Consider the following 26,618-nt stretch of genomic DNA (forward strand, 5'->3'; position numbering starts at 1 on the left):
GTTTGGAAATTTATTCATGGGTAAATAAGCAAGATCAGAAAGATTCTTCAGGGTGCAGGAGACTTGTAAAAGAATAGAGGAGACTTAAGCTTGCTGCAAAGTTTATAAGAGGCTCAATGTATCCTGCCTGCCTCTTAGTGCTGGTCACAAATGGTATACACTTAAAAAAAATCCTTACAATTCCCAAACAAATAAATAATCATAATAATTATGTAGCATTGTGGTTAACGGATCAAATTGCAAATTTAAGAATAACGGAGCTCTCATAAAATTTATTCCTGGAGGACTTCTGTACCAAAATATAAAGAATTCTGTGCAAATATTTTAAAATTCTTCAAAAAGATGCATATTTTATTTGTCAAAATATGACTGTTATCACTTGAGTTTCAATTATTTTGGTAATTTATTTCAAAATTCCCTTCAACAGATTGGTCAACAATATAGACCACAACAAAAAAGATTCCAGGAGTAGAAAGTTTAAGAAGTCTCTACAGTAATCCAGTACCAGTGGAAGAGTGCAGGAGGGGGATGGTTGGGCCTTCCAGAAACCAGAACAGCTCACCCCCCACACACACACCCTTCAGAGCCCAGCAATGGGGCAGCCCCCAGCCCAGACTTCTCTGACCCCCTTCCTCGCCCAGCCCAGCTGCCAAGCATTTCCTCAGAGCCCCGATGGCTGCAACCAGATGCTTTCCCAGAACCTTTACCTTCCACAAGCTTCTTTATTGTCTTGCCAGAGAATGTGTTGTGGTATGATCCTGTCCTTCCTCACCCTCTGCTAGACCTGAGAACAGAAAATAAAAGAAACCCAAGATTTCAAAGCATGGAAATGCGCAAATAAGGCTCCTACACAACCTCAATACATTGCCCAGTAGTCATGACCTCAGGGAAAAAAACAAACTCTTTGACAGCCTTATCCATCCACATAATTTATCTCTATGAAAGCTAGAATAAACTTTTCTTAATAGAGCCAGTAAGATAAATGAATCAATGAAAAATGGCAGCGTTTGTTGAATAGTTAATTCAGAAGATATTCAGCTACCTTTTCTCTTGGTCATAAAGTCATTCATTGTGACCATACGTACTTTACAGAAAACAAGTGATTTAAAAATCTTGTGCAGACGCACAACATTGTGCAGGCTTTAAGGGACAGATCTGCAGAGACTTCGGTGTCTAAACCCTGGATTTTGATTCCTAAATCCCAGTTTTAGGTCCCACTGTGATCTACTAAAAACCTCCACTTGGCTGCCACCTTACCCAGTAGGTGCCTAAACTCTCACTACACCCACACTTTTGCTATAAAAGTTCTTAGCATACCTAAGTTGTTTCATCTAGGCATTTGGCTGTTGCCTCACTCTAAGCATCCAAATGCCTAAGCCCAATGTGTGATCCTCAAACTGTAGGGAGGGTGAGAGGTGGGAAAGAGATAGGTGTTCCTCTACCTATTTTACTGGCAACACAGTTTTGGATAATTAATTCAAAAGTCATTGGAATAGGGTGAGTCTTTGTCCCTTTCTTCCCCTTCTCCCTTCAATGACTACTTAAATATATCTTAAAGTGGAACAGCTAGAAGAGAGATGAAGGGAGCTCAACTTCAGACTATCCTATAGGTCAAAGGTTAGGACACTTCCCTGAGGGATGGGAGACCTCTGTTTAAATCCTTCCTACCTCTTGATCAGAGGTAGAGGATGTGAATGGGTAGCCAGTTTACCTGGTAAGCCTCACTCTCATTGAGCTAGTAAGAATTTGCATACACAAGTTGGGAAACACCACTTAGCTTATCTAGTGGAGAAGTATCCTAAAAATAGCTATGTAGCATGAGCTGCTCACTGGGACTGAGCCCACCCAAGCCCAAGCCACTCCCCTTGCTGCAATGTCCCTGCTAGTGGTGGTTATTTTGAGTGCACTAGTTTGGAACTAGACTTTATCTGCCCATACTGTGAATTACACCTTCCAGCTGCAATGTAGGCATCACTTAAATTAAGAGATGTACTGTGCTGAAAGGATGGATTGCTGAATACATTTTTCATTACAAATCCAAGGACTACCAATTATACAGCAGTATTAGAGGTAGCGTAAGAATTAGGGGTCACCAAATGAAATAGGCAGCAGCTTTAAAACAAACGAAAGGAAGTTTTTCTTCACTAAGCACACAGTGAACCTGTGGAAATCCTTGCTAGAGGATGTGGTGAAGACTAGGACTTCAATGTGATTTAAAAAAGATCTAGATAGATTGATGGAAGCTAGGTCCATCAATGGCTATTAGCCAGGATGGGTCCCTAGCCTCTGTTTGTCTGGAAATGATTGACAGGAGAGGGATCACGTGAGGATTACCTGTTGTGTTCCCTCCCTCTGGGGCATCTGGTATTGGCCACTGTCAGCAGACAGGATACTGGGCTAGATGAACCTTTGATCTGACTCTGTATGGCTGTTCTTATGTTCATTTATATTATATGTAAACTGCATATGTATCCTGGACTCTGACCATGAAGTTATTGTACAAAGTATTTACATGAAGAACAAAATTTAGTTTGGTATTAAAGCAAAGGACACTTTGCCTTGAAGGTATGAAACCAATTTTAAACTAATTTCTTTGTAATACATATTTTTGAAAGTCTTCCCATAAGCAGTACAATTATGGTTTTTTCCAAAGTTAAGGTGGCCCACAGTTTTGGCATGCCCCTTATTAAAGCTTCCATGAAAAAAAGATGCCAAAGACAAGAAGGATGACATAGGTATCAATACACTTATCAGTTCAGTGGCCTTTCAGTATTTATAATAGTCAAAACTATAGTTTACAAGGAAGCTATGACTTCAGTCAGTGTAGAATTTCGTGCGTATACAAAACTTGCCTTTATTTGATAGCATTGCAAAACTAAAGCTTATCTATGTATATATTTTTATATTGCACCTATCACTGTAGCATTTAAGCGCTTCAAATATAGCAGCATAAAGTTAGAGGAAATGGAAAACATAAATAACCCCCATTCTTTAAATATATCACATTATTTTGCATAATCTTGCACTTTATTTGCCTCAGAGTATATTGGTTTGATGACAGTTCTCTCTGACAAGTTTGCATTATTTGAAAAGTATACATTCATATCTGTTCCTCTGAGAAACCACAACTAGATACTGAAGTGGAAAATTGGAATTTGATCTATTTTATGAGCTTGTCCCATAGGATGTAACCATTGTAATATGTAACTGTGTGCTTAGAAGAAGTCACACTAAACTGAATTGAAAGGATTTGAGCAAAATTTTAACTGGCTGTTTCTTTGCAGGCATATTATAAATAGATTTGATGCTTTGTTGGGGAATTATAAATGGTTGCCATAACATAGAATTAAGAACTTTTATCTTTTGTGCTTGTAATTATCAAAGTCTGTGTGTCTGCTAACCAGCATTGTGCATGCTTTCAAATACTGCTAAACAACAGGAATATTTGTAGAGCTTCTATTTTATTTGAAGGAGAGAGAGAGGAGGTATTTATTTCCACTTGAGATGTTCTCCCATCTGAAAAGAGTGCATCACTACAATTTCATATTCAAGCTTTTAGCAGAGCCTGTCAGTGTTTGTTATGATCCACTGATCGTGCACAACTGTTGACTTGCTTTATCTAGTGCTGGCATTGTCCGGCAGAGTTGTAGCATGACTGTGGGTCATTTGATTGTGTGGCTTGAAGGCATGGTCCCATTGTAGCAGCATCAGCTTAAACTGCCAGGCATTTGAGCTACTGTAGAGCACTAAATAAATAATATAGTAGGCTAATTTATGGACAAAATTGCTTTTGAACAGCATTTTTTTCACTTGCGAAACATTATCTGACACTGAAAATGTTGACATATAAATATGTAAGAAGCTGCACCTTTTAACAGTTTTATAGTAGGGATGTTAAAGTGTGTTTAAGTAACCATGTAGCCACTGAAATAGTTCATATGGTAACTTCATTATTAGATGTTTGGGATTACCCAGCAGATAAAATATACAGTGCAGGTAACTCATGAGGGTCTTTTGCCAGACCTATTTTCTATCTAGGTCTCACAAGCAACCTATTTCTGGGACCTTAGTGTCATCCCCCTCCAAACTAGGGTTAACATGGGCTATAAGAAAGCAGCATTGGCTCGGTGCTGTACCAGTCGTAGGTGCCAGAAAACACTCCCCCTTCTCTGTTCCTTTCCTTTAACTCACATCTCCTTTTAAAATCCTCTACCAAGCCATTTATCCATTTAGTGAATACCTCCCCATGGACATCCACCCCACACTTACAATCCCAGGATACTCAAGGAGCTGATAGAGGAGGTATCTGAGCCTTTAGCTATGATCTTTGAAAAATCATGGCAGACAGGGGAGATTCCAGAAGACTGGAAAAGGGCAAATATTGTGCCCATCTATAAAAGGGGAATAAGAACAACCCAGGAAACTACAGACCGGTCAGTTTGTCTGTCCCAGGGAAGATAATGGAGCAGGTAATTAAGGAAATCATATGCAAACACTTGGAAGGTAATAAAGTGATAGGGAATAGCCAGCATGGGTTTGTGAAGAACAAGTCATGCCAAACTAATCTGATAGCTTTCTTTGATAGGATAACGAGCCTTGTGGATAAGGGAGAAGTGGTGGATGTCATATACCTAGACTTTAGTAAGGCATTTGATACGGTCTCGCATGATATTCTTATTGATAAACTAGGCAAATATAACTTAGATAGGGCCACGATAAGGTGGGTGCATAATTGGCTGGATAACCGTAGTCAGAGAGTTGTTGTTAACGGTGCTAAATCCTGCTGGGTCTGTTTTGGGACCTGTACTGTTCAATATCTTCATCAATGATGTAGATATTGGGATAGAGAGTACGCTTATTAAGTTTGCAGATGATACCAAACTGGGTGGGTTTGCAACTTCTTTGGAGGATAGGGACATAATTCAAAATGACCTTAGCATGTTAGAGAAATGGTCAGAGGTAAACAGGATGAGGTTTAATAAAGAGAAATGCAAAGTGCTCCACTTAGGAAGGAACAATCAGTTCCATACATACAAAATGGGAAGCGACTGTCTAGGAAGGAGCATGGCGGAAAGGGATCTAGGGGTCATAGTGGACCACAAGTTGAATATGAGTCAACAGTGTGATGCTGTTGCAAAAAAAGCAAATATGATTCTAGGTTGTATCAACAGGTGTGTTGTAAGCAAAACTCGTGAAGTCATTCTGTTGCTCTACTCTGCGCTAGTTAGGCCTCAGCTGGAGTACTGTGTCCAGTTCTGGGCGCCACATTTCAAGAAAGATGTGGAGAAATTGGAAAGGGTACAGAGAAGAAGAGTGACAAGAATGATTAAAGATTTAGAGAACATGACCTATGAAGCCAGGCTTCATGAACTGGGCTTGTTTAGTTCGGAAAAAAGAAGATTAAGGGGGGACATGATAGCAGTTTTCAAATATCTAAAAGGGTGTCACAAGGAGGAAGGAGAAAATTTGTTCCTCTTGGTTTCTGAGGACAGGACAAGGAGTAATGGGCTTAAAGTGCAGCAAGGGAGGTTTAGATTGGACATTAGGAAAAAATTCCTAACTGTCAGGGTGGTCAAATATTGGAATAAATTGCCAAGGGAGGTGGTGGAATCTCCCTCTCTGGAGATATTTAAGAACAGGTTAGATAGACATCTGTCAGGGATGGTGTAGACGGAGCTTGATCCTGCCTTGAGGGCGGGGGGCTGGACTCGATGACCTCTCGAGGTCCCTTCCAGTCCTATTATTCTATGATTCTATGAATATTGTAGCCTAACTCCCTTCCCTGCTCACCATAACGCTGCCTTCTCCACAGCATGTTGCTATAGCAGAGACCCTAAAACCCCACCTCCCCATGGCCAATCTGATGGTGAGGGAAAAATTCCTTTCCACTTCCCCTAGAAAAGCGCAACTAGTGCAATGCCCGCAGCAGGTCCTGACCAAACCTAATATTGGTGCCACCACAAGGGGAAGGAGAGGGTGAGTGCTGCTGTCCTGGTCCAGCAAAGAAAAAAGAGATTCTTCTGCCAGGCTTATCCCTTTTGAACTCCCCAGCCCTTCTGGTCTCTGGGGATGAATCAGTATCATGATGCTGACACACTGCCCCTTTTGCAGCAGATACTGAGCCTTACTCCACTCTTCCTGTAAATTGCTATTCTCGCTGCATCAGCAAGCCAGACAGTATTCCCCCAGCTTTTCAATAATTAGGATAATCTGTGATGAATCCTAGTTTTAGAGAAAGTTGAGCAGCATTTGCTGAAGTGCTAGACCAGACCAGCTTTTGACTGGAATAGCCTCTCCTGCAGTTGTACAGAGAATATATTTTTATTTCGGTTTCTTCAATTTGACACCAATCACAAATTAAAATATTATAATTTAGAAAATAAGAAAAACTTTATTTAATGTTTTCTAACTAAAACAAAAATTAAAAATTAAAAAACAATAAATATATATTAAGCTATATACTGTAATTGCTTAAGTATATGTGTGTAGGCATAGTGTCTCCTCCTGGTTAGCAAAAGGAAGCATCAAACTGAGGCTTTGTCTGCACTTAAAAGTTTAAAGCACAGCCGCAGCAGTGCTTTAAACTGAAAGTGCAGCTTTCTGTGTAAATCATCTCCATAAGGGGAGTAACTAACAGCACTGAAGCGTGGTTCACACTGGTACATTACAGTGCTATAACTTGCTGCACTCAGGGCAGGGTGTTTTTTCACACCTTTGAGCCAGAAAGTTGCAGCACTTTAAAGTGCCAGTGTAGACTTAGGGTAAAGGCTATATTTGTTACATGTCAACATGTTTTGACTATTGCTTTTTAGTTAATTCTAAGGAGGCTGCTGAAAATGCATACATTTCTTTGACATTGGTCTGGCATCTTGTTTGTAGGTTTTTGGTTGGTTGATTTTAGAGATTTCCTTTTGGAGGGTAAAATGTATTGTAATATAGATCTTGTGAAAACAAATCTGCTCTATTGGTATTGTGTGTGTTGATCCGAAATGACATACTAAAAGGCATGTTTAAACAATCACTTCTGCATAGCAAGCTGGAGTGTAATATGCAGCATTCCAGCATGGTGTACTCTGTGTGGATCCTGCTTATGTATACTAAAAGTTCCTGAGTATGCTCTGATATGCTCAGTAGCCATATAATTTAATAAGTGCTTTTTAAACTTTAAATTCAATATTTAGTTCACTTATTTTTAATTAAAATATTTTTGTTTATGGAGATAAGAATTAAAATGAGATTTGAAACTGTTCTTTTATAAAGAACCTCTACATATGTCTGTAGTATTGTTTTCTCTGGCCTTTTTAGTTTGAAAAGAACTTTTAAAACTCACAATAATATTTGCATTTAAAGTTTTCTGATTTTCATATGGCTCTATAAATAAATAAATAAACACACCTGAAAGTACATTGTCTTCCTTATTTTAGAGTGTCTAAAGGTACAATCCTCCCACTACCAAAATTATGTTGTGTAATAACTATTTTTTCCTGTAAGGTTTTGTAAATAATCCTTTTGCATTAATATAAACACTGAATATGCAGTATTTATAAGCAAAATAGCTCTTAGATTCTCCTTAATAATGAATATTGTGTCAAAATATCTTTACTAGGACTTGTCAGATTTCCCTTTTGTATATGTTCATTAGCACACTGAAGGGTAGATCTAGATAATTAAATAATCAGTTGGATATCCTGCTCTTAATATCAGAGTACTATTACCTACGTGTTGTGAGAATCTGCTTTTATTTTGAGAGGATCTTTATTTTAAATTGATTTCCCTAATTCTTTTGATCAAATTTCATAATGGTGTAACAGCTAAAAAAGAAGAATGAAGATACATATGGATGTTTTCTCGCTATAGCAGAAACATCTGAGTACAGGCAGTCCCCGAGTTACGCGGATCCGACTTATGTCAGATCCGCAGTTACGAACGGGGCTTTTCTCGCCCCGGAGGACTGGAGCGGCGGGACGCCCAGATGCGTTGCAGTCCCGCCGCCCCCGTCCTCCGGGGCGAGAAAAGCTGCTTCCCGTCTCTCTGGTCTGCAGGGAGACCGGGAGCAAAGCCTTGGAGCACGCCCGCAGCGGGACAGCCCGGGCGCGCCCGGGCTGTCCCGCTGCGGGCGTGCTCCAAGGCTTTGCTCCCCGTCTCCCTGGTCAGCAGACCAGGGAGACGGAGCAAAGCCATGGAGGACGCGGGCGGTCCCGCCACCTGCATCTCCCTGATCTGCTGGGGGGGGGGAGTGCAGCTAGTGCCCCACCTCCCCTCCCCCCCAGCAGACCAGGCTTTTCTTGCCTATACCTGGGGTAGAGCAGCTGGGGCGCTGCTGGGTTGGTCCCGCAGCGCCGCTCCTTGGCGCTACTGTACCAACCCGGCAGCACCCCAGCTCCTCTGCCCCAGGCGTCCCCAAGTCAGCCGCTGCTGAAACTGACCAGGGGCTAACTACAGGAAGCCTGAGGCAGAGTTGCTCTGCCCCGGGCTTCCTGGAATCAGCCACTGATCAGTTTCAGTGGCAGCTGACTTGGGGACGCCTGGGTTTCTTAAGTTGAATCCGTATGTAAGTCAGAACTGGCATCCAGATTCAGCCGCTGTTGAAACTGATCAGTTTCAGCAGCGGCTGACGCCAGTTCCGACTTACATACAGATTCAACTTAAGAACAAACCTACAGTCCCTATCTTGTACGTAACCCGGGGACTGCCTGTATACTAGACTGTCATTTAGAAAAGTGAAGTGTCTACATATGAAAATGAAGAGAAATCCCCATTTGTATCAGAAACATAAAGACAACTTCTGGGACCTGAAAACAACTTTACTCCATCTGTGGAAAAACACAGATGGATATTTTAATCTTGTGAACACAACTCTAGGCCTCTGTTTTACTATTTAAAAAAATTAATGAGCTTAACATGAGTTTGCAACCCTCCCATAGCATCCTTAGTGATATCCAAAATTATAAATGTAAAAGTTCCAGTTAACACTAAAAAGTTCCTCCAGAATTCAAATGTTCTCTAGTTTGAAAAATTTTCCAGTTTCCTAAAAATGTAGGAGTGCTCAATGCAAGTAAGTTACTAAGATGGTACATAGGAAATTGGTTGTGAGGTGGCCTCAGTCATGTCCACTTCCGAGACACACAGGGAAAAGAGGTAAATCCCGGATTAGGAATGTTCAATATTGGTTAACTGAATAGTCGAATAATTCTTATCGGTTAGTCGACTATTCTATAGTCTCCAGGGGACGGGACAGAAGCCAGTGCGCTCTGGCCTCACTCCCAAGGAACCGCACCACTCCATGCTGCTGCCTCTGTATCAAAGGCAGCAGCCAGGGCCAGCCCACAACATTTTGGCACCTGAGGCAGGGAGCTCAAATGATGCTCTCATGCCCCCTCGCTTGGGCCAAAACTTTGAAATGTCTCAATTCTGCCTTCTTCCTGTTCTATTGCTCTCATGGTACTGCTCTGCTACCTACCCCAATAAAGGAGAACTAACAGCAGCAGGCACAATTTTCTACACTCTGGGTCCTAGTGGCGCCCCCCCCCTCCACACACAATCTGGCACCTGAGGCGGCTGCCTCAGTTCGCCTCATGGTGTGGCCAGCCCTGACAGCAGTGCAGGGTGCCAGGCAGGAGCTGGTCTAAAAACCAGCTCCCCTTGCAGACCAGCTGCCTGTCGCCCTGTGCTGCTGCCTCTGAAAGAACTGCACATCAGGGACCTCAGGCCTTCCAAGCTCCTTGCCACAGCTTTAAAACTGTGATCCTCAGCTTTCACTGGAAGCCATGAAGTACTGAGAACCCCAACTCAAGCTTCCTGTTGCAAGAGATCTCTTAAGTGTTCCAGTCTCCTTGTCTCCTTGCTATGGAGCCAGAAGCCAAGAAATCATAGGATGGACTTCCAGGATCTATGGTTCTGGGACAGCTATGCTGTGCAGACTGAACCAGAGCTTGCAGCCTCCCTAGTCAGCTGACTCCCTCACCCCAACCCGTGCATCTGATGTGCTGCCTCAAAAGTCAGACAGCCCAGAGAGAAAGAGGCTACCTCAAAAGGTCGGAAGCCCATCGCAGTTCCTATGGCAGGTCTGTCCTGGAGCCAGAGACCCTTGAAGCTCTGGCACCTGCTAATTGAAATCAACATGATTATTGTCTGTTATACTGCTGTAGTCAAACTGTGGAACTCCTTGCCAGAGGAGGCTGTGAAGGCTAGGATTATAACAGAGTTTAAAGAGAAGCTAGATAATTTCACAGAGGTTAGGTCCATAAAAGGCTATTAGCCAGGGGATAGAAATGGTGTCCCTGGCCTCTGTTTGTCAGAGGCTGGAGAAGGATGGCAGACGACAAATCGCTTGATCATTGTCTTCGGTCCTCCCCCTCTGGGGCACCTGGTGCTGGCCACTCTCGGCAGACAGGCTACTGGACTCGATGGACCTTTGGTCTGACATAGTACAGCCATTTTTATGTTCTTATGCTGCTACTTATATTTACCACTGCTGTTCAATGGTGGGAACCAGTGAAACAGAGAAGATGCACATCTACTTCAATCAGCAGCTATGGGTCCCAGGAAGTATATTTCATTTTGGAAACTCCATTTGTGAGTGTTTCCAAAATGAAAACTGTTTAGAATTTATGGAATGTGTGAAATTTAAAAATGTCAATTTCCCAAGAACTGTAACCAAGTTTTGGCCAGCTGTAGCTGCAGAGAATTTTAACCTTTATTATAAATCAATAAAACCTAGACAGCATTGCCTTTTGTAGGTGATAATACAGCTGTAAAATAGCATTTCTTGTGATGTGCACCTAGCTAAAGATCTCGAGAGAGAATGTCAAAATTGAGACTACTCATGGTTACTAGTGAACGATCCTCTACAGGAGAAGTAAATTATAGTGTATATGTGATGACTAGAGTTTCTGTTTTCATGGAATGGATTTTGATACTGCAAGGAACACAGATCCTACCTTATCTGATATGTTTGTATTTTACCCTGACAAAATTCTATATAAAGAAACTGTTATTCAGTGTCACATACCATCTTTCTGTATAGATTCAAGTCAGTAACTGTGTTAGCCATTTTGGTAACCTCCAATTTTTCTTCTGTTTTGTTTTGTTTTGTTTTGTTTTACCCTCCTTATTCTGAGGAGTCTTTATTCTCACCATTGGGATTATGAATGATCAGAATATTGTCATATCACCCCAATAATTGAGTACTACCGCTGTGTTCCTTGGTCTCTGTGTAACACAAAGATGGATTGTATGGAGTTCTCTGGTGGGAAAGATCAACATGTAGATCAGGCTCTGTGCCAAAATGTTTCTAATTAAACTGCTTGTACAGACAGGAAGATTATTGTTGGTGAACGCAGTTTTTACCTGGCAGATGTTTGCTTTAGTTTTGTGAATTGCTACCTGGATTGTGGATTTTTTACTTTTTTTCTAAATTGTATCAGTTTCCAAGTTACAGCTTGTATTCTTTAAAGAAATATCCATATTTAAATTAGATACAAGAAACTGGGAAATAAATTCCATGGTCCTTTCTTGCCTTATTCCCTTGTGCTCTACATCAACTCCACCCCCTCTGTGCTGATAAAAGTACCAAACATGGTAATCACCATTGGCCATGGTACCATACTATCATGATCTAAGTGCCTACTATACAATATCACAGTGTGGTACCTATTTGGCAGATATTGATATCCAAAGATTGCATCCGCATAAGTGGAATTTAATGTAATGCAGCACAGCAGGTGCACTGGGAGACCAGCAACAAAGGTGATAATTTTTTACAGATTCATTTTAGCAAGGTTCTGGGATAGATTGAGGGCTTGACTAACTGGGGACATCCAAGAAAGCTAATCTGAATTAATTAAAAGTGAGAATTTAAAGTGGATAAGGTAAACTTTATTAAACACCTGTGTGAACACTCCCATTCAAAATTAAAGTTGCCTCTGTTTACTTTAATTCTGTTCCAATGTGATTTGAAGTAAACTGATTTATAATCATTTTAATTGCATCTACACAGGGATTTAATGATGTTTAATTATTCCTGGATGTTCCCACGTAAACAAGCCTTAATAATAGTATGAAAAGGAAGATAGTGACATCGCTGAATAAGGCTTTATTGCTGTTATAAGGTTGTTACACTGTGGCTACGTCTACACTGGCCCCTTTTCCGGAAGGGGCATGTTAATTTCAGCTATCGTAATAGGGAAATCCGCAGGGGATTTAAATATCCCCCGCGGCATTTAAATAAAAATGTCCGCCGCTTTTTTCCGGCTTTTAGAAAAGCCGGAAAAGAGCGTCTACACTGGCCCCGATCCTCCGGAAAAAGCGCCCTACTTCAAAGTAGGAATAAGATCCTCCGGAAAAGGGCGCTTTTTCTGGAGGATCGGGGCCAGTGTAGACGCTCTTTTCCGGCTTTTCTAAAAGCCGGAAAAAAGCGGCGGACATTTTTATTTAAATGCCGCGAGGGATATTTAAATCCCCTGCGGATTTCCCTATTACGATAGCTGAAATTAACATGCCCCTTCCGGAAAAGGGGCCAGTGTAGATGTAGCCTGTATCTTTTCATGTTAGTTATTATGCTCCATTAATGACCTTCAGTAAGTAATTCCTTTTTGATAATACTCAAAATGGTTAATGCTCAGTCTAGATAAATAATGTTCAGTATCTAAAAACAAAAGTTGAATTGCCTGAGAAGTTAAAAATACAGTAGTTTGAAGTATCAAATTATATTGAGTATAGTTATGATCACTGCAATGAGATATACACAAAATTGTCACAAAATTATCTGTCAGTTGACAAAACAATCCATAATTTATAGATTACAATATAAGGTCAATTATAGGCAATTATGGAGCTATATTTACAAAGAAAGTTATCATATTCTTAGGAGAGAGTTAAGACTAAAAAATGTTTGCCTTCTTATTCTGCCCCCACAGAATTCTTACAGCTGCTTTAGGTGAGAATTGTAACTCACGTGCAACCTAGAACACCACTGTTGATCTGTTCCTTCACTTTTCTTCACATGGAACATAAAAAGGATAATTTAAAAAAAATGGAATGGAACAAGTGTCTCGAACAGTCAGTGCATTAATTCCCTGAGTTCAGGTTTGGTTTAATCAAAATAATCAAAATAAATGTTAAATGCCCTCTGATTTTACTCTTAAACTAAAGATATTGTATGTATTGTCTGAAATACTCATTTTCTAACACAACTTCTTTGCAACACACTAAATCTAACCAGTAGATGTTATAACAAGTTTTATCATAGTTAGTGTAACACATTAGAATCAAACGGTGATGACAACATGCAATGGTTTACTCATTCCTGCAGCTTCATAGGAAATAGAGTCATGAAGTGGGGTGCTGGCTTTTGGAGTAGAAAACTGACGTTTTGGAGATGATAAAATGTCCATATTCTGAAGAACTAGAAGTATGTTTAGTGACCCAGAGAGGGCAATATTCAGTTAATGGCATATAACTCAGAGTGTGTGTGTGATAGCACTTGTTATTTTTTTTTAAATACTGAAGCATGTTATTAGTGCATTGTGCATAACATGTGTTTCATATTGTGGAATTGGCTATAATGTACATTTTGATCAGTTGCCCTTATGTAGAAAAACCTGCTGTCAGTAATATTAAAGATGCACTCTTGGGGAAGAGATGCGCACACATATATACACACCCTGTATTCACTATCTTCAAAGAAGGAAGACTACAGTAAACACAAGTATTATTACAAAGTGTTATCCTTTTTTATATATTTAGTTTCTTTTTGCTAGAAAGCTTTCGCTAGGTGACCTAGCACGTGTGCCAATGACAAAAGCTACTTGTAACAATTCAGATCATGCTTTCTACTTTATGAAATGGGATTGTAAAAATCCTCTAAAAAATGGCAACCAAAATAGCATTAAAATACAATTTCCCTTTGATAAGGTTTTAAGGCAATCATATGAAAAGTGACACCACTTTGAGTGGCTCTGTGTCAGCATTACGCAATGTTGTGTTGCTCATAAGTGACATTAATCCATTAAGGGTGTGAGGGTCATTTATTTTTCTCATGAAGTCATTAAATACTATTATCGATTTCTATTCAATCGGTCAAGCTTTGCCAGCATAGAGTGATCTTTAAACATGCTAATAGTGCTGCTTTTAATACTGTATATGTAGCTCAAATAACAAATATTACCATATGAAATGCAAAATAAAAATTTAATGGATATTTGAAATATAAAATAGTTTAAGGAAAATATCCAGTAATGTGATGATGATCACCAGTTACCTGAGAATGCTGTATTGTAAAATATGAGTTTAAGTGAGATTGATTTTTTTTTAAAATCAGTATAGAGACATCTTTAACACATTTGTTTCTTTTTGCTAAACATACTGTATAAAAACAATTAGTTTTTGGACTGTTTTTTACTACCTTATGATAAACATATTTTAAAAACTTAAATGAATGTGAACAAAAATTATAATATATCATGATTATTTAGTGCAAAATATATTTAGCGGTTAAATAGATATCATGATTATCATAGCAATTCCAGATTATTATGATTTCTTTTTATTACATGCACTTGCACTTGTTACATGCGCTTCACATATATTACTGAATTTGGGACTTAATGATTTCATCTGACTCATTTAGAACCACACATTTTGATGGAATGCAGACAGAGCTGCATCCTGTCTTTTGATTCACATATGCAATCCTATTGACCTCAGTTTGACAGCATTAGGCTGAAAATGTTTTATTGTGTAATATATGTCCTTAGTTAAAGTTGGAATAGCAACTAATAATGTAATGAGGAAATTATTCTTTTTCTCGGTAATGCATTAAAAGAACTGCACAGTTGCAGTCAGCCTTTAAGTTTTCTCACAATATTGTAGTTACTACTTTTTACTTACCCTTTTTAGATCCCCCCCCCCCCCCCCGCCTTTCTGGTCATAAATGATTTATCAAGGTGAATTGCCAGCTTTGCCCTAGACTTAGCAAAAGCGGAACAGTGTATCTCCACTGCTAACCTGTTCAGTTTTCATTATCAACCAGTGAATTACATCCTGCAGAGGAATAACTACCTCTCTTTGCATGTATCTTTTCTGAGACTCTGTAGGGTCTCTGTCAGACCTTGTAGGACACGGTTGTCCATCCTGGTCTCAGATGGCAAATGATGCCAAGTAGTAAGTTTATTGCAGAGTCTCTGGAGAAGCTGTTGTGCACTCAGCATTTTTTCATAGGTCGCTTTCCTGATTCATTGAAGGAAACCTGAGCAAAACTGTGTTATTAATGAATTATGACAAGCTCTTTGCCTATAAGACAGCAAGGTTCCAGCTATCCCTTTCTAAGACAAAAACTTAATGGAAGCTGCTCAGATGGGCAAGCTCTCTGATGATACTCCTTAAGTGCTCATCCCATTCTGATGCGAATATTCAGAGAGCCGTGAAGCTGCAAGTGGCAGCGTTTAATATCGTCTCTCTCATAATGCCTGAATAATTTTCCAGAGACTGATCGCTGCAGCTGCTGTGAACATGATTATTTGTTTATTTTTCACCTTGGTCCTGGTGGAATGCTGACCTAGCTAATCTGCAGCACACATAGGGATTTTTTTTTTGTATTCCTAGCTCTTTTATATTGTTTTGACTATTAAAAAAAAGCAGCAGCCAAAGCTTGGGAGTAGCCACTTAAATCATAAAGAGTTAAAGGAGATTATTCTTGTTGCATGTGTGTGGTTTTTTTTTTTTTTTTTGTTTTTTTTTGAGAGGAAACAACCACATTATTGAAGAATTTGGAGAAAGAGATGAGAAAGCTGCTGTCTTATGTTTTTTTTAATGGAAGATTGTGAGAGGCAAGGAGATGGCATGGGCTGTCGGGGTGAGTTATCGAATGCATTTTGTGATCTCCCTGTGGTAGTACTGTTCATTATGTTAAACAGTGTAGCTGCTAAACCACTGTAGTCTTCATTTTATGTGCTTTGGCCTTCATTTGCTGAAATGCTTCAAGTTCACCATGCTAAAGTCATTTTGAAAACAGGATGTAATTACAAGGGTTTCATATGCTTACCAACAGCTTTTTTGGAACAGTGTAATTATCATTACTTGTGGATACTGTAAATTGAATATCCCTTGCCTAATTACATTAAACTAAAGGGTTAGTTGCTTAAGCATCTAAATAAGAAAAGTTCACCCTTTGCTATAAATAGTAGAATTGTTCTCTTAGTTGGGCTGACCTTTAAAGCTAAGCGTTTAACAGGATATTGTCAGGTGTACATTATAAGGATAGCTTGTAATTAGATCTGTAATGAGGAACCAAGTTATAATGGCTTTTTGAGAGAGTTCATTTATTCAGCATTTTCTTACTGCATGATAGAATTAAAGTTTCAGTCTGTGCATGTTAGGCCCTTTCTGAAGGGGCTAGTCACACTGTTCTTAGTTTACCTGTTTCCTGCCAATGGTTGAAGTGGTTTAATATTACCCCACAGCTTAATGGAAGCTACTATAAATGTAATGAATTAATCCTGCCCTTTTAAACAAGGGTAATTTATCTTGGGGCCATGAGTTTTCTTTGATTTATTTCCACCTCCCTCCCTTTTCTTTTCAATTCATAAAAAGCAACATTCTTTGTAGTTTGGCAACATAAATGTAGTTGGATTACTTGGTCAGATAAAAATGAATGCCTATGGACGCTTCTAAATAAGAAGTCTTTCGGTGCATGTAGATGAAAAGCAGGCTTTAATTAGTTGATCTGTCTGTCTTGGTTTAGTATTTGTTATCTGTTGAGCTCTAATGATTCTGTGCATTGTTGTAAGAAAACAGAGATTGTTCCAGTGAGAAATTTGATTGATTTCCACTTTTTTACATTAATTGTAAATTTTAGTGCTGTGCATAGCTACCAGCTTATGTTTACTTTGGTTTTTTTCACTCTACTGTCATTAAAATCTCCCCATTTATTTCTGGTGAAAGCTTGTTTGTTAGGTGTGACTACCTATTTTCTCAGAATACCTCCTGCTGAGTATCCTTTATGACCTATCATAACAAACGACTTAGATGGGACAAATTGAGAAGCATGCATTAGAAAGGGAGAGAAATTCCCACTATAAATAAATGGTGGAGTATTGTGATTATGTTTAAAAAAAAAACCCTAAAATAATGATTATATAATAGAGCTGTATAAAACCTGAATTAAAACAAGTCTTAAATACTTTAGACTTTTTGATTGGGTATATTATATATAAGATTTCTGTTTATTCACTTAATTTTTAAGTTTAACATAGATCCCCAAAATTGCAAATTTTCAAGGTTGTCCATTGTATATATTATAATAAGTATGCCTATTATATATAATATATACATTACAATATAATATATATTACACTGAATACTGTTGTAAATAGTCATGAGTAATTTATTTGTAATGTTTCCTAGCATACTTAATGTCATATTGGTCCAAACAACTCTATGTTAAAGAGCCCTAGAGAACCTGTAGTGTGTAGCCGCAGGGTCCACACAGACTACACAATGTATAAATTAGTGATTTTAGAAGTCACATCCCTGTAACCTGCATTATTGCTCTGTGTAGACCATGGTTCTTAAACTGTGGTCCACAGCCACCTTCCAGGTTGTCCACGGCTTGAGCTCAGCTTCTCGCCCTTCCACCCTCCTTCCTTCCCTCCCTCCTTCCCTCTCCCTGCAGCAGGAAGCCCACACTGGCGCGCCAACCTCATGGCGTGGGGGAGGAGGGGAGAAGCCCTGACCCCCCCCCCCCCCCTGGATCCAGCTCACAGGGAAGAAGTGGAGCCAGAAGTGACTGCATGTGCTGTTGCTCCCGCTCCCATGGCAGTGCACCCACGTGCTGCCTGGAGGCTTTCCCCATTGCTCCAATTGCCCAGATTTGCGGCCAATGGGAGCATTGGGAGGCTATGTATGGGACTCAATGCCTGGGAGCAGCATGGGGCACGAAAGCAAGTAAGTGCCCCCCTCCCATATGCCCAGACCCTGCACCCCTACCCTGCTCCTTCTCTGCCCCACGATGAAACCCCACACCCCGAGCCTACTCCTGCACCCTCTCTCCTGGCCAGACACCTTACCCCCAGCCTGCTCCTGCACTCCACCTTCCACCTAGACCTCGCACACTCACTACCTCCTGTACCTCACTTTCCGCCCAGATCATGAACCCACATCCCTATCCCACTCACTGGCAGCCCTGTCCTGTAAGCTGAGCCCCTCACTTTTGTCTCCACCACAGAGCCTGGGTGGGGTTCACAAATTCCACTAACCCTGGAATCCCAGAGTAAATCCGGCCAATGGGAAGACATGAACCTCAGTCCTCCCTGTCCTTCCCCCTAGCCCTGTGGAGCTGGAGTGTCAGAGGCATGAGATGTCACACTTGGGTCACATCAGTGAGAGTTGGTAGTTTTTGGAGGATTTTTTTTTTTTTTGCTTCTTTTGTGGTCCCCAACTGATTTTTCTGTGGGTCAGTGGCCCCCAATGCCAAAAAGGTTCCCCACCTCTGTCACAAATAAAGACAATGTTGAAGCCTTTTGTGTTTGACATAATATTGTACTTAGTTTATAAAACTTCATTTTAAATAAACATGAGAAAGTTAAAATGCTTAATCTATTTAATAATTTAATATTTCCTTTCTTACTGCTTAAATTAAATGGTTGTCCCTAGCTGCAGCACTAGCAAAATGGCTCGGGTGTAATTCTGTAATTAAGAGTGAGTTTCCATTAGCAACTGGTGGTCCCCAGAAAGGTTTTCATTCAGCTAGGTGGGCCATGGGCCAAAAAGTTTGAGAACCACTGGTGTAGACAAACGCTTACAAACAAGCAATCATTTCCAGCATATTTTCAGTGTTTGTTGGACAAGTGCATATTTCTGCTTTTACTTTTTTAAAATCTGTGTTTTGTCAGTGTTTGTCAGCTGTATCTCAAAATCAGAAGCTCTAATTATGAGACACTGTTGAAGGAAAAAGCCATTTTGAAGTCTCTTTGTCAATTTAAAAATTCATTTCTATATTATGAGTTTGCTAAAATTCCTGTAGCAAGTCCTTAGAGCTATAGTTAACATTTTAAGCTAATGAAGAATCTTAGGCAATCTCACATTCTTTCTTTTAGTTTGAAAATGATATTTTCTCATGTTCATTTCCATAAATGTGGTCAGCAAGAACAATGCTTTACTGGAATTCTGTTCTGTCATCCTCTGCATATTTTTCTACCTGTATCACTAAATATACAGATAAAATACATGACTGTTGTACTGAAATCTGCCTTTTACTGGAGTATAAAGATGGAATTGCACAAGGGTGTATGTATCCTTCTATGTATCTAGTTCATCATCAGTACAAATCTGGGGTTATGTTTCTAATATCAGAAGCCTAACTTTAAACAACCTAAGGAAGAACAGTCACAGCCTTATAGTCGTGAGGCAATTAGACACAGGTATGATTATGATCAGTCCAACAATAGGCAAGCTTTATTCTAATTTATAGAACTAATAAGAGGCAGGCATTTTAGCAGAGATGTGTATAGATGTGCTAGTAATCTGAAGGAGTGCGATCAAACAAACTGTTTCCCTTAAGAACACCCGATTGAGTGAAATGTTCTCGTTGCAGTGGTACATTGGACAGTTTGGCTCACTGAATTGGTGATGGAATATGAAGCCTTTCACATGTAGACTACTGGGTCAAATCAGCCAGATCAGTAGTGACTAACACTTGTTGACCATCTGATGGCTGGTTGGTGAAATGATTTAGCATTCCCAGTCTGGTGTTGGGGTGTTAAAATATGTTTAATTAAGTAACCGTGTAACTGCTGAAAATTTCAGCAGTTACATGTGGCTGGCATTTCTCTCCCATCCCCTGCGTTGCTGCCTAATACGGATGCAGCAACATGGGGGGGGGGGGAGGGCAGGTTTCTCCCCAGGAGTAATACACATGTGGAACTGGCTTTCTAGACGGCTCCCCATGTGAACCAGGAACCTGCATGTAAACATGAATATTAACCGATGAGCCCAGGAGCATTGGTTAACTGTGTACATGGTTACTTTCATATCCCTAGTCTAATTCTCACTTACTGTCTGTCATCTTTTACTTAGATCATAAGGACCTTGGGGCACAGACAAGCTTTTTTTATGTCTTTTTATAGTGTCTAGCACAATGGGAACCCCAAGAACTGGCTGGGGCTCTAGACACAACATAATAATAATGAACTGAAATCAGTTCACTTTTTAAAAAAGAGTTAAAAGTAGCTCCAGCTATTATACTTATTCTGGCTAATTTTTGTGGGTTAGCATTACTTTATTTTATTTTGGTTTATAATTTGTTTTCTTTTATAATAATGTTTGAAAAGTTCATAGACGCAGAAGGGAAAATGGAATAACTCACTATATGGGGAAACGGTAAACAAGAAACAGAGAAAAACAATCTGTCAGTTGTAGGAATTTTAGATTTTATTTGAAACAATAGTAGGTAAAAATGTCCAGATGTGAGTGTTGTTAAGTTGACAGTTACCTTTTAATGAAAGATATGTGTGACCTCCATTAGTAATTAACAATCTTAAATTACTTTAGCCAAGTTCCTCATTAGTGAATAATGCATGAGGGTCAGAATCATGCCTGATTGGTGAGTGAAGTTTTGTAATACTTTTGTGTCCCAGGGCATACTCAGCTGAATAAGAATGCTAAATAAGGAGGGCCAGAATAAATTTCTGTACTGAGCTCTCAGCTAGTGGAAAGCAAGGAGAAGTTTATGGGCACTTAGAGCACTAATGTGGTTAACGGTATTTGAGTGTTTGCATTATAAATTCAGATTTTGATTAATTGATTTTAATTCATACTGGGCTGAAACTTGGCATCCGTCACCTTTTCCTCTCCTGTTTTTCCAAAGACTCTTGCTGTTTTCATTATAAAGACAGAAGCCCTGATGCTGAAATACTAAACCAGAACCCCAGTCCTTTTTCCATAGGCAAGTCTCTGCCCTGTTAAGCAGTCAGGATCAAAAACTCTTGGCCTCCTCACAATTTTTTTGCAGTCCCTCATTCCATTTTGGGCAATCTTAGTTATGGTTTATAGCAGGGATTTCTGTTTGAAGGAAACTCCATTTACTGAATCTTGTGGGCATGGTAGAGGATAACCTACTCTTCCCTTGTCTGAAGGCAGCTTCCACCTACTACATCCATTCTTCTCAGCATTCCTCTTCAATCATCAGTGGCAAAGATGATTGGCTCTCTACTTTATCTATTCTAGTCAGTTAGTGGCTCTAAGTGTGCTTCCCCGCAGACATGCCATTCAGTATGATTTGCCCCAGAACTGACAAGGCAGCAGCTGTACCAATGCTAATCACGGCTCTCTCACACTGCAAGCATGAACAAGACGTATTATTATTTATATTATACCGTTGTCCAAATGGGTTAGGTGCTTCATAGATGAGGGATGTAATAGCGCTGTCGATTAACCAATTAACCGATAAGCAAAGTTAATGCTATAGACTGCATACATTCCCTCTTCCTTCCTCCCTTGCCAGTAAATTTTTTAGCAGGCTAGCTAGCAACGCGGATCAGTTCTGGCTTGCACCGGGTCTGACACTTATCCTCTTGCCAGCTCTGCATTTAAAGTGCATTAGGAGGCAGGCGGGCAGGCAGCGCGGCTCAGCCCCACTCCATCCAGGGGCTGCTGCCACCCCACTCTGCAGCATCTGCATCAGCATGGAGTGGCAGAGGGCTCCTCAAGAGTGGGGCCGGCGTGCACTGGCTTCCGGCCCCATCCCTGGGGATTATAGAATAGTTGAATAACTGATAAGAATTCATGAAGTTAATCAACTATTAAATTAACCAGTATTTAACATGCCTGTCATAGTCATATAGGAAGGCACTGTTCCTGCTCCAAGACTTTGTAATCTATAAACAAAAAGACAGCAAATGATATTGGAAAGTGGATACAGCAATGTGGCAAAGTCATGGATCCTGACAAGCATCTTGTTCACCTCCACTCTGTCCAATAAAACTTCAAAACCTTGTGGATGCAAATATACTGATAGTTTAAGGGAGTGATGCTGATATGGGATTCTTGCAATGATTTGAGTATACTGAGGCTGTAGGCGTATGGAATAGATTTTGGAAGTTCATTCCAAACCTGGAAGAAGTACTAGAGATTTTTGTAAGAAAAGGAAATGAAAGAGGTATTGAGGCTGGCAGCATTGATGCTGTTAGAAGCGGGGATCTGGAGCAATCAAATTTTTTAATTGCTCCACTCCAGCTCTGCTCCGGTACCAATAGCGACTGATCCAGCTCCACTCCGTCTCCGCTCCGCGCTCTGACTCAAATTAATTTTTAACTAAATAAAAAAGTGCATACTGTAATTTTGAAAAAACATTATTTTTATTCAGAGTTTTAAAACAATTTAAATGTCATCAACAATTATACAAACTAGAATAATTCATAATTCAATTTGTAAAAAATTATTGCAGCAATCAAGTCACCTTTCATAGCCTGCCACAGATCATTTAAAATTAACTTTGAAGCCGAAAACAGTTTCTCTACACTAGTTTGAGTTCTTGGCATGCTCGAAGCAATTCTACAGGCAGCCTGAATGCGGTGTGGGTAGTTCTGAATGGCCTCAAAAACAGACTTAACTTTTAGCCTACCAATAGACTCCATCGCCTCACAATCTTCCCGAAAATTTCTCTCGAATAATGCTTCATTACAATTAGGAATCGCAGAAACTTGCTGGCATCTTTCTTGTTTATCCAATTCCTTTTCGAAGTCATCATCTTCTGAAGAATTGGTGCTTGAATTATCTCCATTTCCCTGTGATGGTTGAAGACGTTTCAGGGATGGTCGCTCGAACAAGTTCAGAGTGGAGACAGAAGTTTGAGAACAGCCTGCTATTTCTGAAGGTCGTGAACTATCTGAAACCGCAAATTCGATAGTTGATGACTCCTTTTGTTGTGTTTTGTTTTCTTCAACTTCTTTCACCGAGTTCAAATGTAGCAATAGATTTTGCTTTTTGAGCCATCGAGCAATATCAAGGAGCCCTTCCTTTGCCTTTGGTATTTTCCTTGAGGTAAGAAGAATCCGATAGCGTGGGTTGACATAAACTCCAGCAAGGAAATGAATATTGTCAAAAAGCTCCTCTTCATGTTTCTGCCTGGAGGATAGAATTCCTTCTGCAATTAGTCCACCATTTTTCTTGCAACAATTTTGACAGTTTTCGCCATTCCTTCATTAAAACTCCCAGGGTTACATCGACGGCTTGAAGATTCACAGTTGTTTGGTTTGGCTTTGCCAAGAGGTCTCACAGGTTCTTCACTTTGTCCCATTTAGGTTTTGTTAATTTGAGTTCTCTTGTTCCAGCAGCAGCCACTTGTTCACAGTAAGATTGAAAAATGATAAGCCAATCAATCATTGCAAATGTTGAACCCCAGCGAATCACAGTATCCAATGATTGAGTTGTCCCATGTAGATCAAACAGAATACTTCGAATACTTGGGGTTCTTAGTTTGACAACGACTTGTCGAATTTTGCCAGAAATTTCTTCGCATGTTCTTTGTTCAGCACATCTCAGATTGCCAACTGACGAGTGCAAATACTACACCTCATCAGTTGGACTTTTGAGTCGTCCTCATGAAGCCATGTTGGAAGTATGAGGCTAGGGTGATTAACCCATTGAGCAGCAGCATCCGTGTTGAGTTTGATTTCATCCATAATCAGGCAAAATAGCTTCAGTTCTATCCACATCCCTGTTCTCAGAGGTAGAAATGGTTTCATTGTCCTCGCTGAAATTTTTGACCGCACACGTCATGTTTGCTGCATTGTCAACTCAGATGCTCAGCATTTGCATTTCACTGATCCCAAATTTTTCTAAAATAGCTTTTACCTGACTTTTCATGTAGGAAGAATTGTGACACCCTTCAGTGTCAATTATGTCCAAGGTTTTTACCACAGCTTTATCTTTTCTTCTTCGTAATACTGAGCATTGATTGCAAGGAAATTTCTGTTTCCACCGGTTGCCGCATCCATTTTCAGGTAGCACAGTTTTTGCTCAAAAGCTTTCTTGAGCTCTTGGCAACAAGACTCAGCTGGGCTGACAACTAAATGATGAACCACATCATGCCCCGTCGAAACACCAAGCTGCTGACCCATTTCACCTGCAATTTTTTGGAATCCTTTGTTCTTTAGCCTGAAGGTAGTGAGTGGTGTTGAGCCCAAGCAAACCATTTCCATCAGCTCTTCACAGAAAGTATTGGCATCCATGGTGACTGTAACCTTTGAGGACTTCAAATATGAATCAAGTTTTGTTTGCTCAATTTTGGGTTTCTTTTCAGATGAAGCTCTGCAAAAAATCTTTTCTCCAGAAGTTTTCAAAGATCCAGATGAATGTTGTTTAGCCACGACAGCTTTCTGTTTTGCCTCATCTTCCTGGTCCTTTTTTGTAACCAAAGCCACATATTTTTCAGGATGGTTACGTTTTACATGCCGCCAAAGGTTGAAACTTTTCACAGCATTTGCTTCACTTGTCTTGAAGCTACATGCTTTGAGTTCGCCATTCACTTCCTTTTCCACCTTGCACATTGCCAATTTCTTCTTTGCCTTTCCCAAAAGCCGAAATTTGGGCTTTTCAAATTCAAAAGTAAAGACGTCGTTGAGATCCTTTTCCATAAATCGGCTATCAATCATGGGGGGGCAGATTTGATTTTTTTGTTGAAGCCATGGCCAAATCTTCTTGTGCTGTTACCACATCCAAATGTTTCTTGTTATGATCTTCGAAAAGCAATGAACAAAAGCATTACATTTTTTTATAATGTACCTGCTTGTGATATCTTAACCACTTAAGGTACTTTGAATTTATTTTAGATTCTGTGGACAAAAATGATTGCATTTTCTTTTTACACAAAATTATTATTAAAGTACATTTTAATATTTTAACATGTTTCTTGCAGTTTTAATGAAGTAAGAAGTGTTTTTAATATACATAATTAATATAAAGTTTTATTTATAAATTGCAAGTTAGTTTTTCTTATGAAATTTTGCAGTAAAAATATTCAAAATATTTTCCAAGTTTTTAATTAATATCTCAAAAATGCTTTAATATAGATATATCAATGAAATTTGGTATGTGCCGTAGCATTAGTACGTGCTATCACTGTTCTACAACATTAATTATTGGGAATTAACGAGGCTACATGTTACAAGGTTAAAAATAAACACATACTAATCTAACTATTTCACTGATTTACACGAGTACATAGTTGCCTAACCTTGGCACAGGGGTGGGAGCAGTCTGCAGTGTTGCGGGATGTCTGATAATGATCTGATTTTTTAATAAAACATATTTCCAAAAAACTTTGTAATTTTGTATCTGTACATTAAATCTTGATTTCAGCTGACGCGAGAATAACTTTGACATATTATGTAAAGTGGTAAAGTGGATGTTAATATCAATTGTTATACAATCTGAAACTTTTTGGCACCTTTAGGACTTCCTTGCTAAAATATCATTTATTTTGGATTGAAAATGAAAAAAAAGAAAAACTGGAGCAGTGGAGCAGTCAAGATTTTCTGTGCTCCTGCTCCGCTCCAGCTCCAGGCAAAAATCTGCAGCTCCACTGCTCCGTACTCCAACTCCAGGCTCCGCTCCAAACCCTGGTTAGAAGAGGAGGCATGACGTGAAAAGTAACCAATTAATGTGATGTCTGAGGTACAACCCTGAAGAAGGTGGAAATAAATTTGAATAGGTTTCTCTGTATAGTGGGGATTTAGCAAAGTAACTTAAATATGGGGCAGCAGGAGGGGTAACATGGTTAAAATGATGGCTGAAAAGGATGATTTTGAAGGAAATACTATAGACAGATTGGGAGAAGAGGAAACTGAAAATTTAAAAACAGTGTCAGGAATGGGATTCAAGTAGCCAAGATAGGAGGTAGGGTGTAATTGGGAGAAAAAGGAACAGATTTTGACATCATTTGGTCATGTTTGAGGACTAGAAAAGGCAAAGAGATGGATTTCATAAGTTACAGGAGTAGGGCGGTAGAGAATTTGGGGGTAGTGATCAATACAAATAATGAAGAAATGTGGAGGAGATGATTTAATTTGTGTTACTTTACCTAATAGTAAATCATGATTGTTTCCAACCGCTACATCACACAGCTTGAAGAGACTGATATTTGAAAGATACTCTGAGTCTCTCCGGGACTAAAGTGTAGACTTGGTTATTCTGTGCATGCTTCTTTTTATTAGATATATTAGCCTCTTTCCATATAGTATCCACTCTTACCTTCTTATTAATTATAATTGCTATGGAATAACCTCTTAGCTAGAAGTACTACTGCAATAGAAAGCGCTAAAGAGAAAGGGATATTTTCATATTATCTCAAGCCTGTGTTGGGGAAGCGCTGTTACAGACTACTATGAGCAGGTACAACCTGGAATTGAGCATAAAAACAACAGTCCATAGCATTATTTTAATACTGAACAATATACCAGATATCACTGGAACAGATGCAACTTCATCTGTTTACTATAGCTCATCTGACTTAACTGTTACAAAACTTAAGGCACTTACATCTTCATTCACAATCTAGACCAGTGTTTCTCAACCTTTTTTTATAAAGTACCCCATTTAAAAATATATATATAAGTACCCCC

At 39.5% G+C, this 26,618-nt stretch overlaps 1 protein-coding gene across 20 annotated transcripts in view; it reads left to right on the forward strand.

The window, feature by feature from the left end:
* The window catches only part of TENM3 (teneurin transmembrane protein 3), a 2,294,790-nt gene that overhangs the window by 1,983,022 nt on the left and 285,150 nt on the right, over positions 1–26,618 (forward strand). For 2 of the 20 annotated variants that reach the window (XM_075930252.1, XM_075930269.1), the window contains exon 1: positions 15,345–15,853. The exons of the other annotated variants lie outside the window; for them this stretch is intronic. In XM_075930252.1, the coding sequence (XP_075786367.1) occupies positions 15,799–15,853 (55 nt within the window). In that variant the 5' untranslated portion in view covers positions 15,345–15,798. Of the gene's footprint in view, positions 1–15,344; positions 15,854–26,618 lie in introns of those variants that run through there. 20 annotated transcript variants of the gene reach the window in all.

The sequence above is a fragment of the Pelodiscus sinensis genome, chromosome 5, assembly GCF_049634645.1.
Source record: "Pelodiscus sinensis isolate JC-2024 chromosome 5, ASM4963464v1, whole genome shotgun sequence".
Classification (NCBI taxonomy): domain Eukaryota; kingdom Metazoa; phylum Chordata; order Testudines; family Trionychidae; genus Pelodiscus; species Pelodiscus sinensis.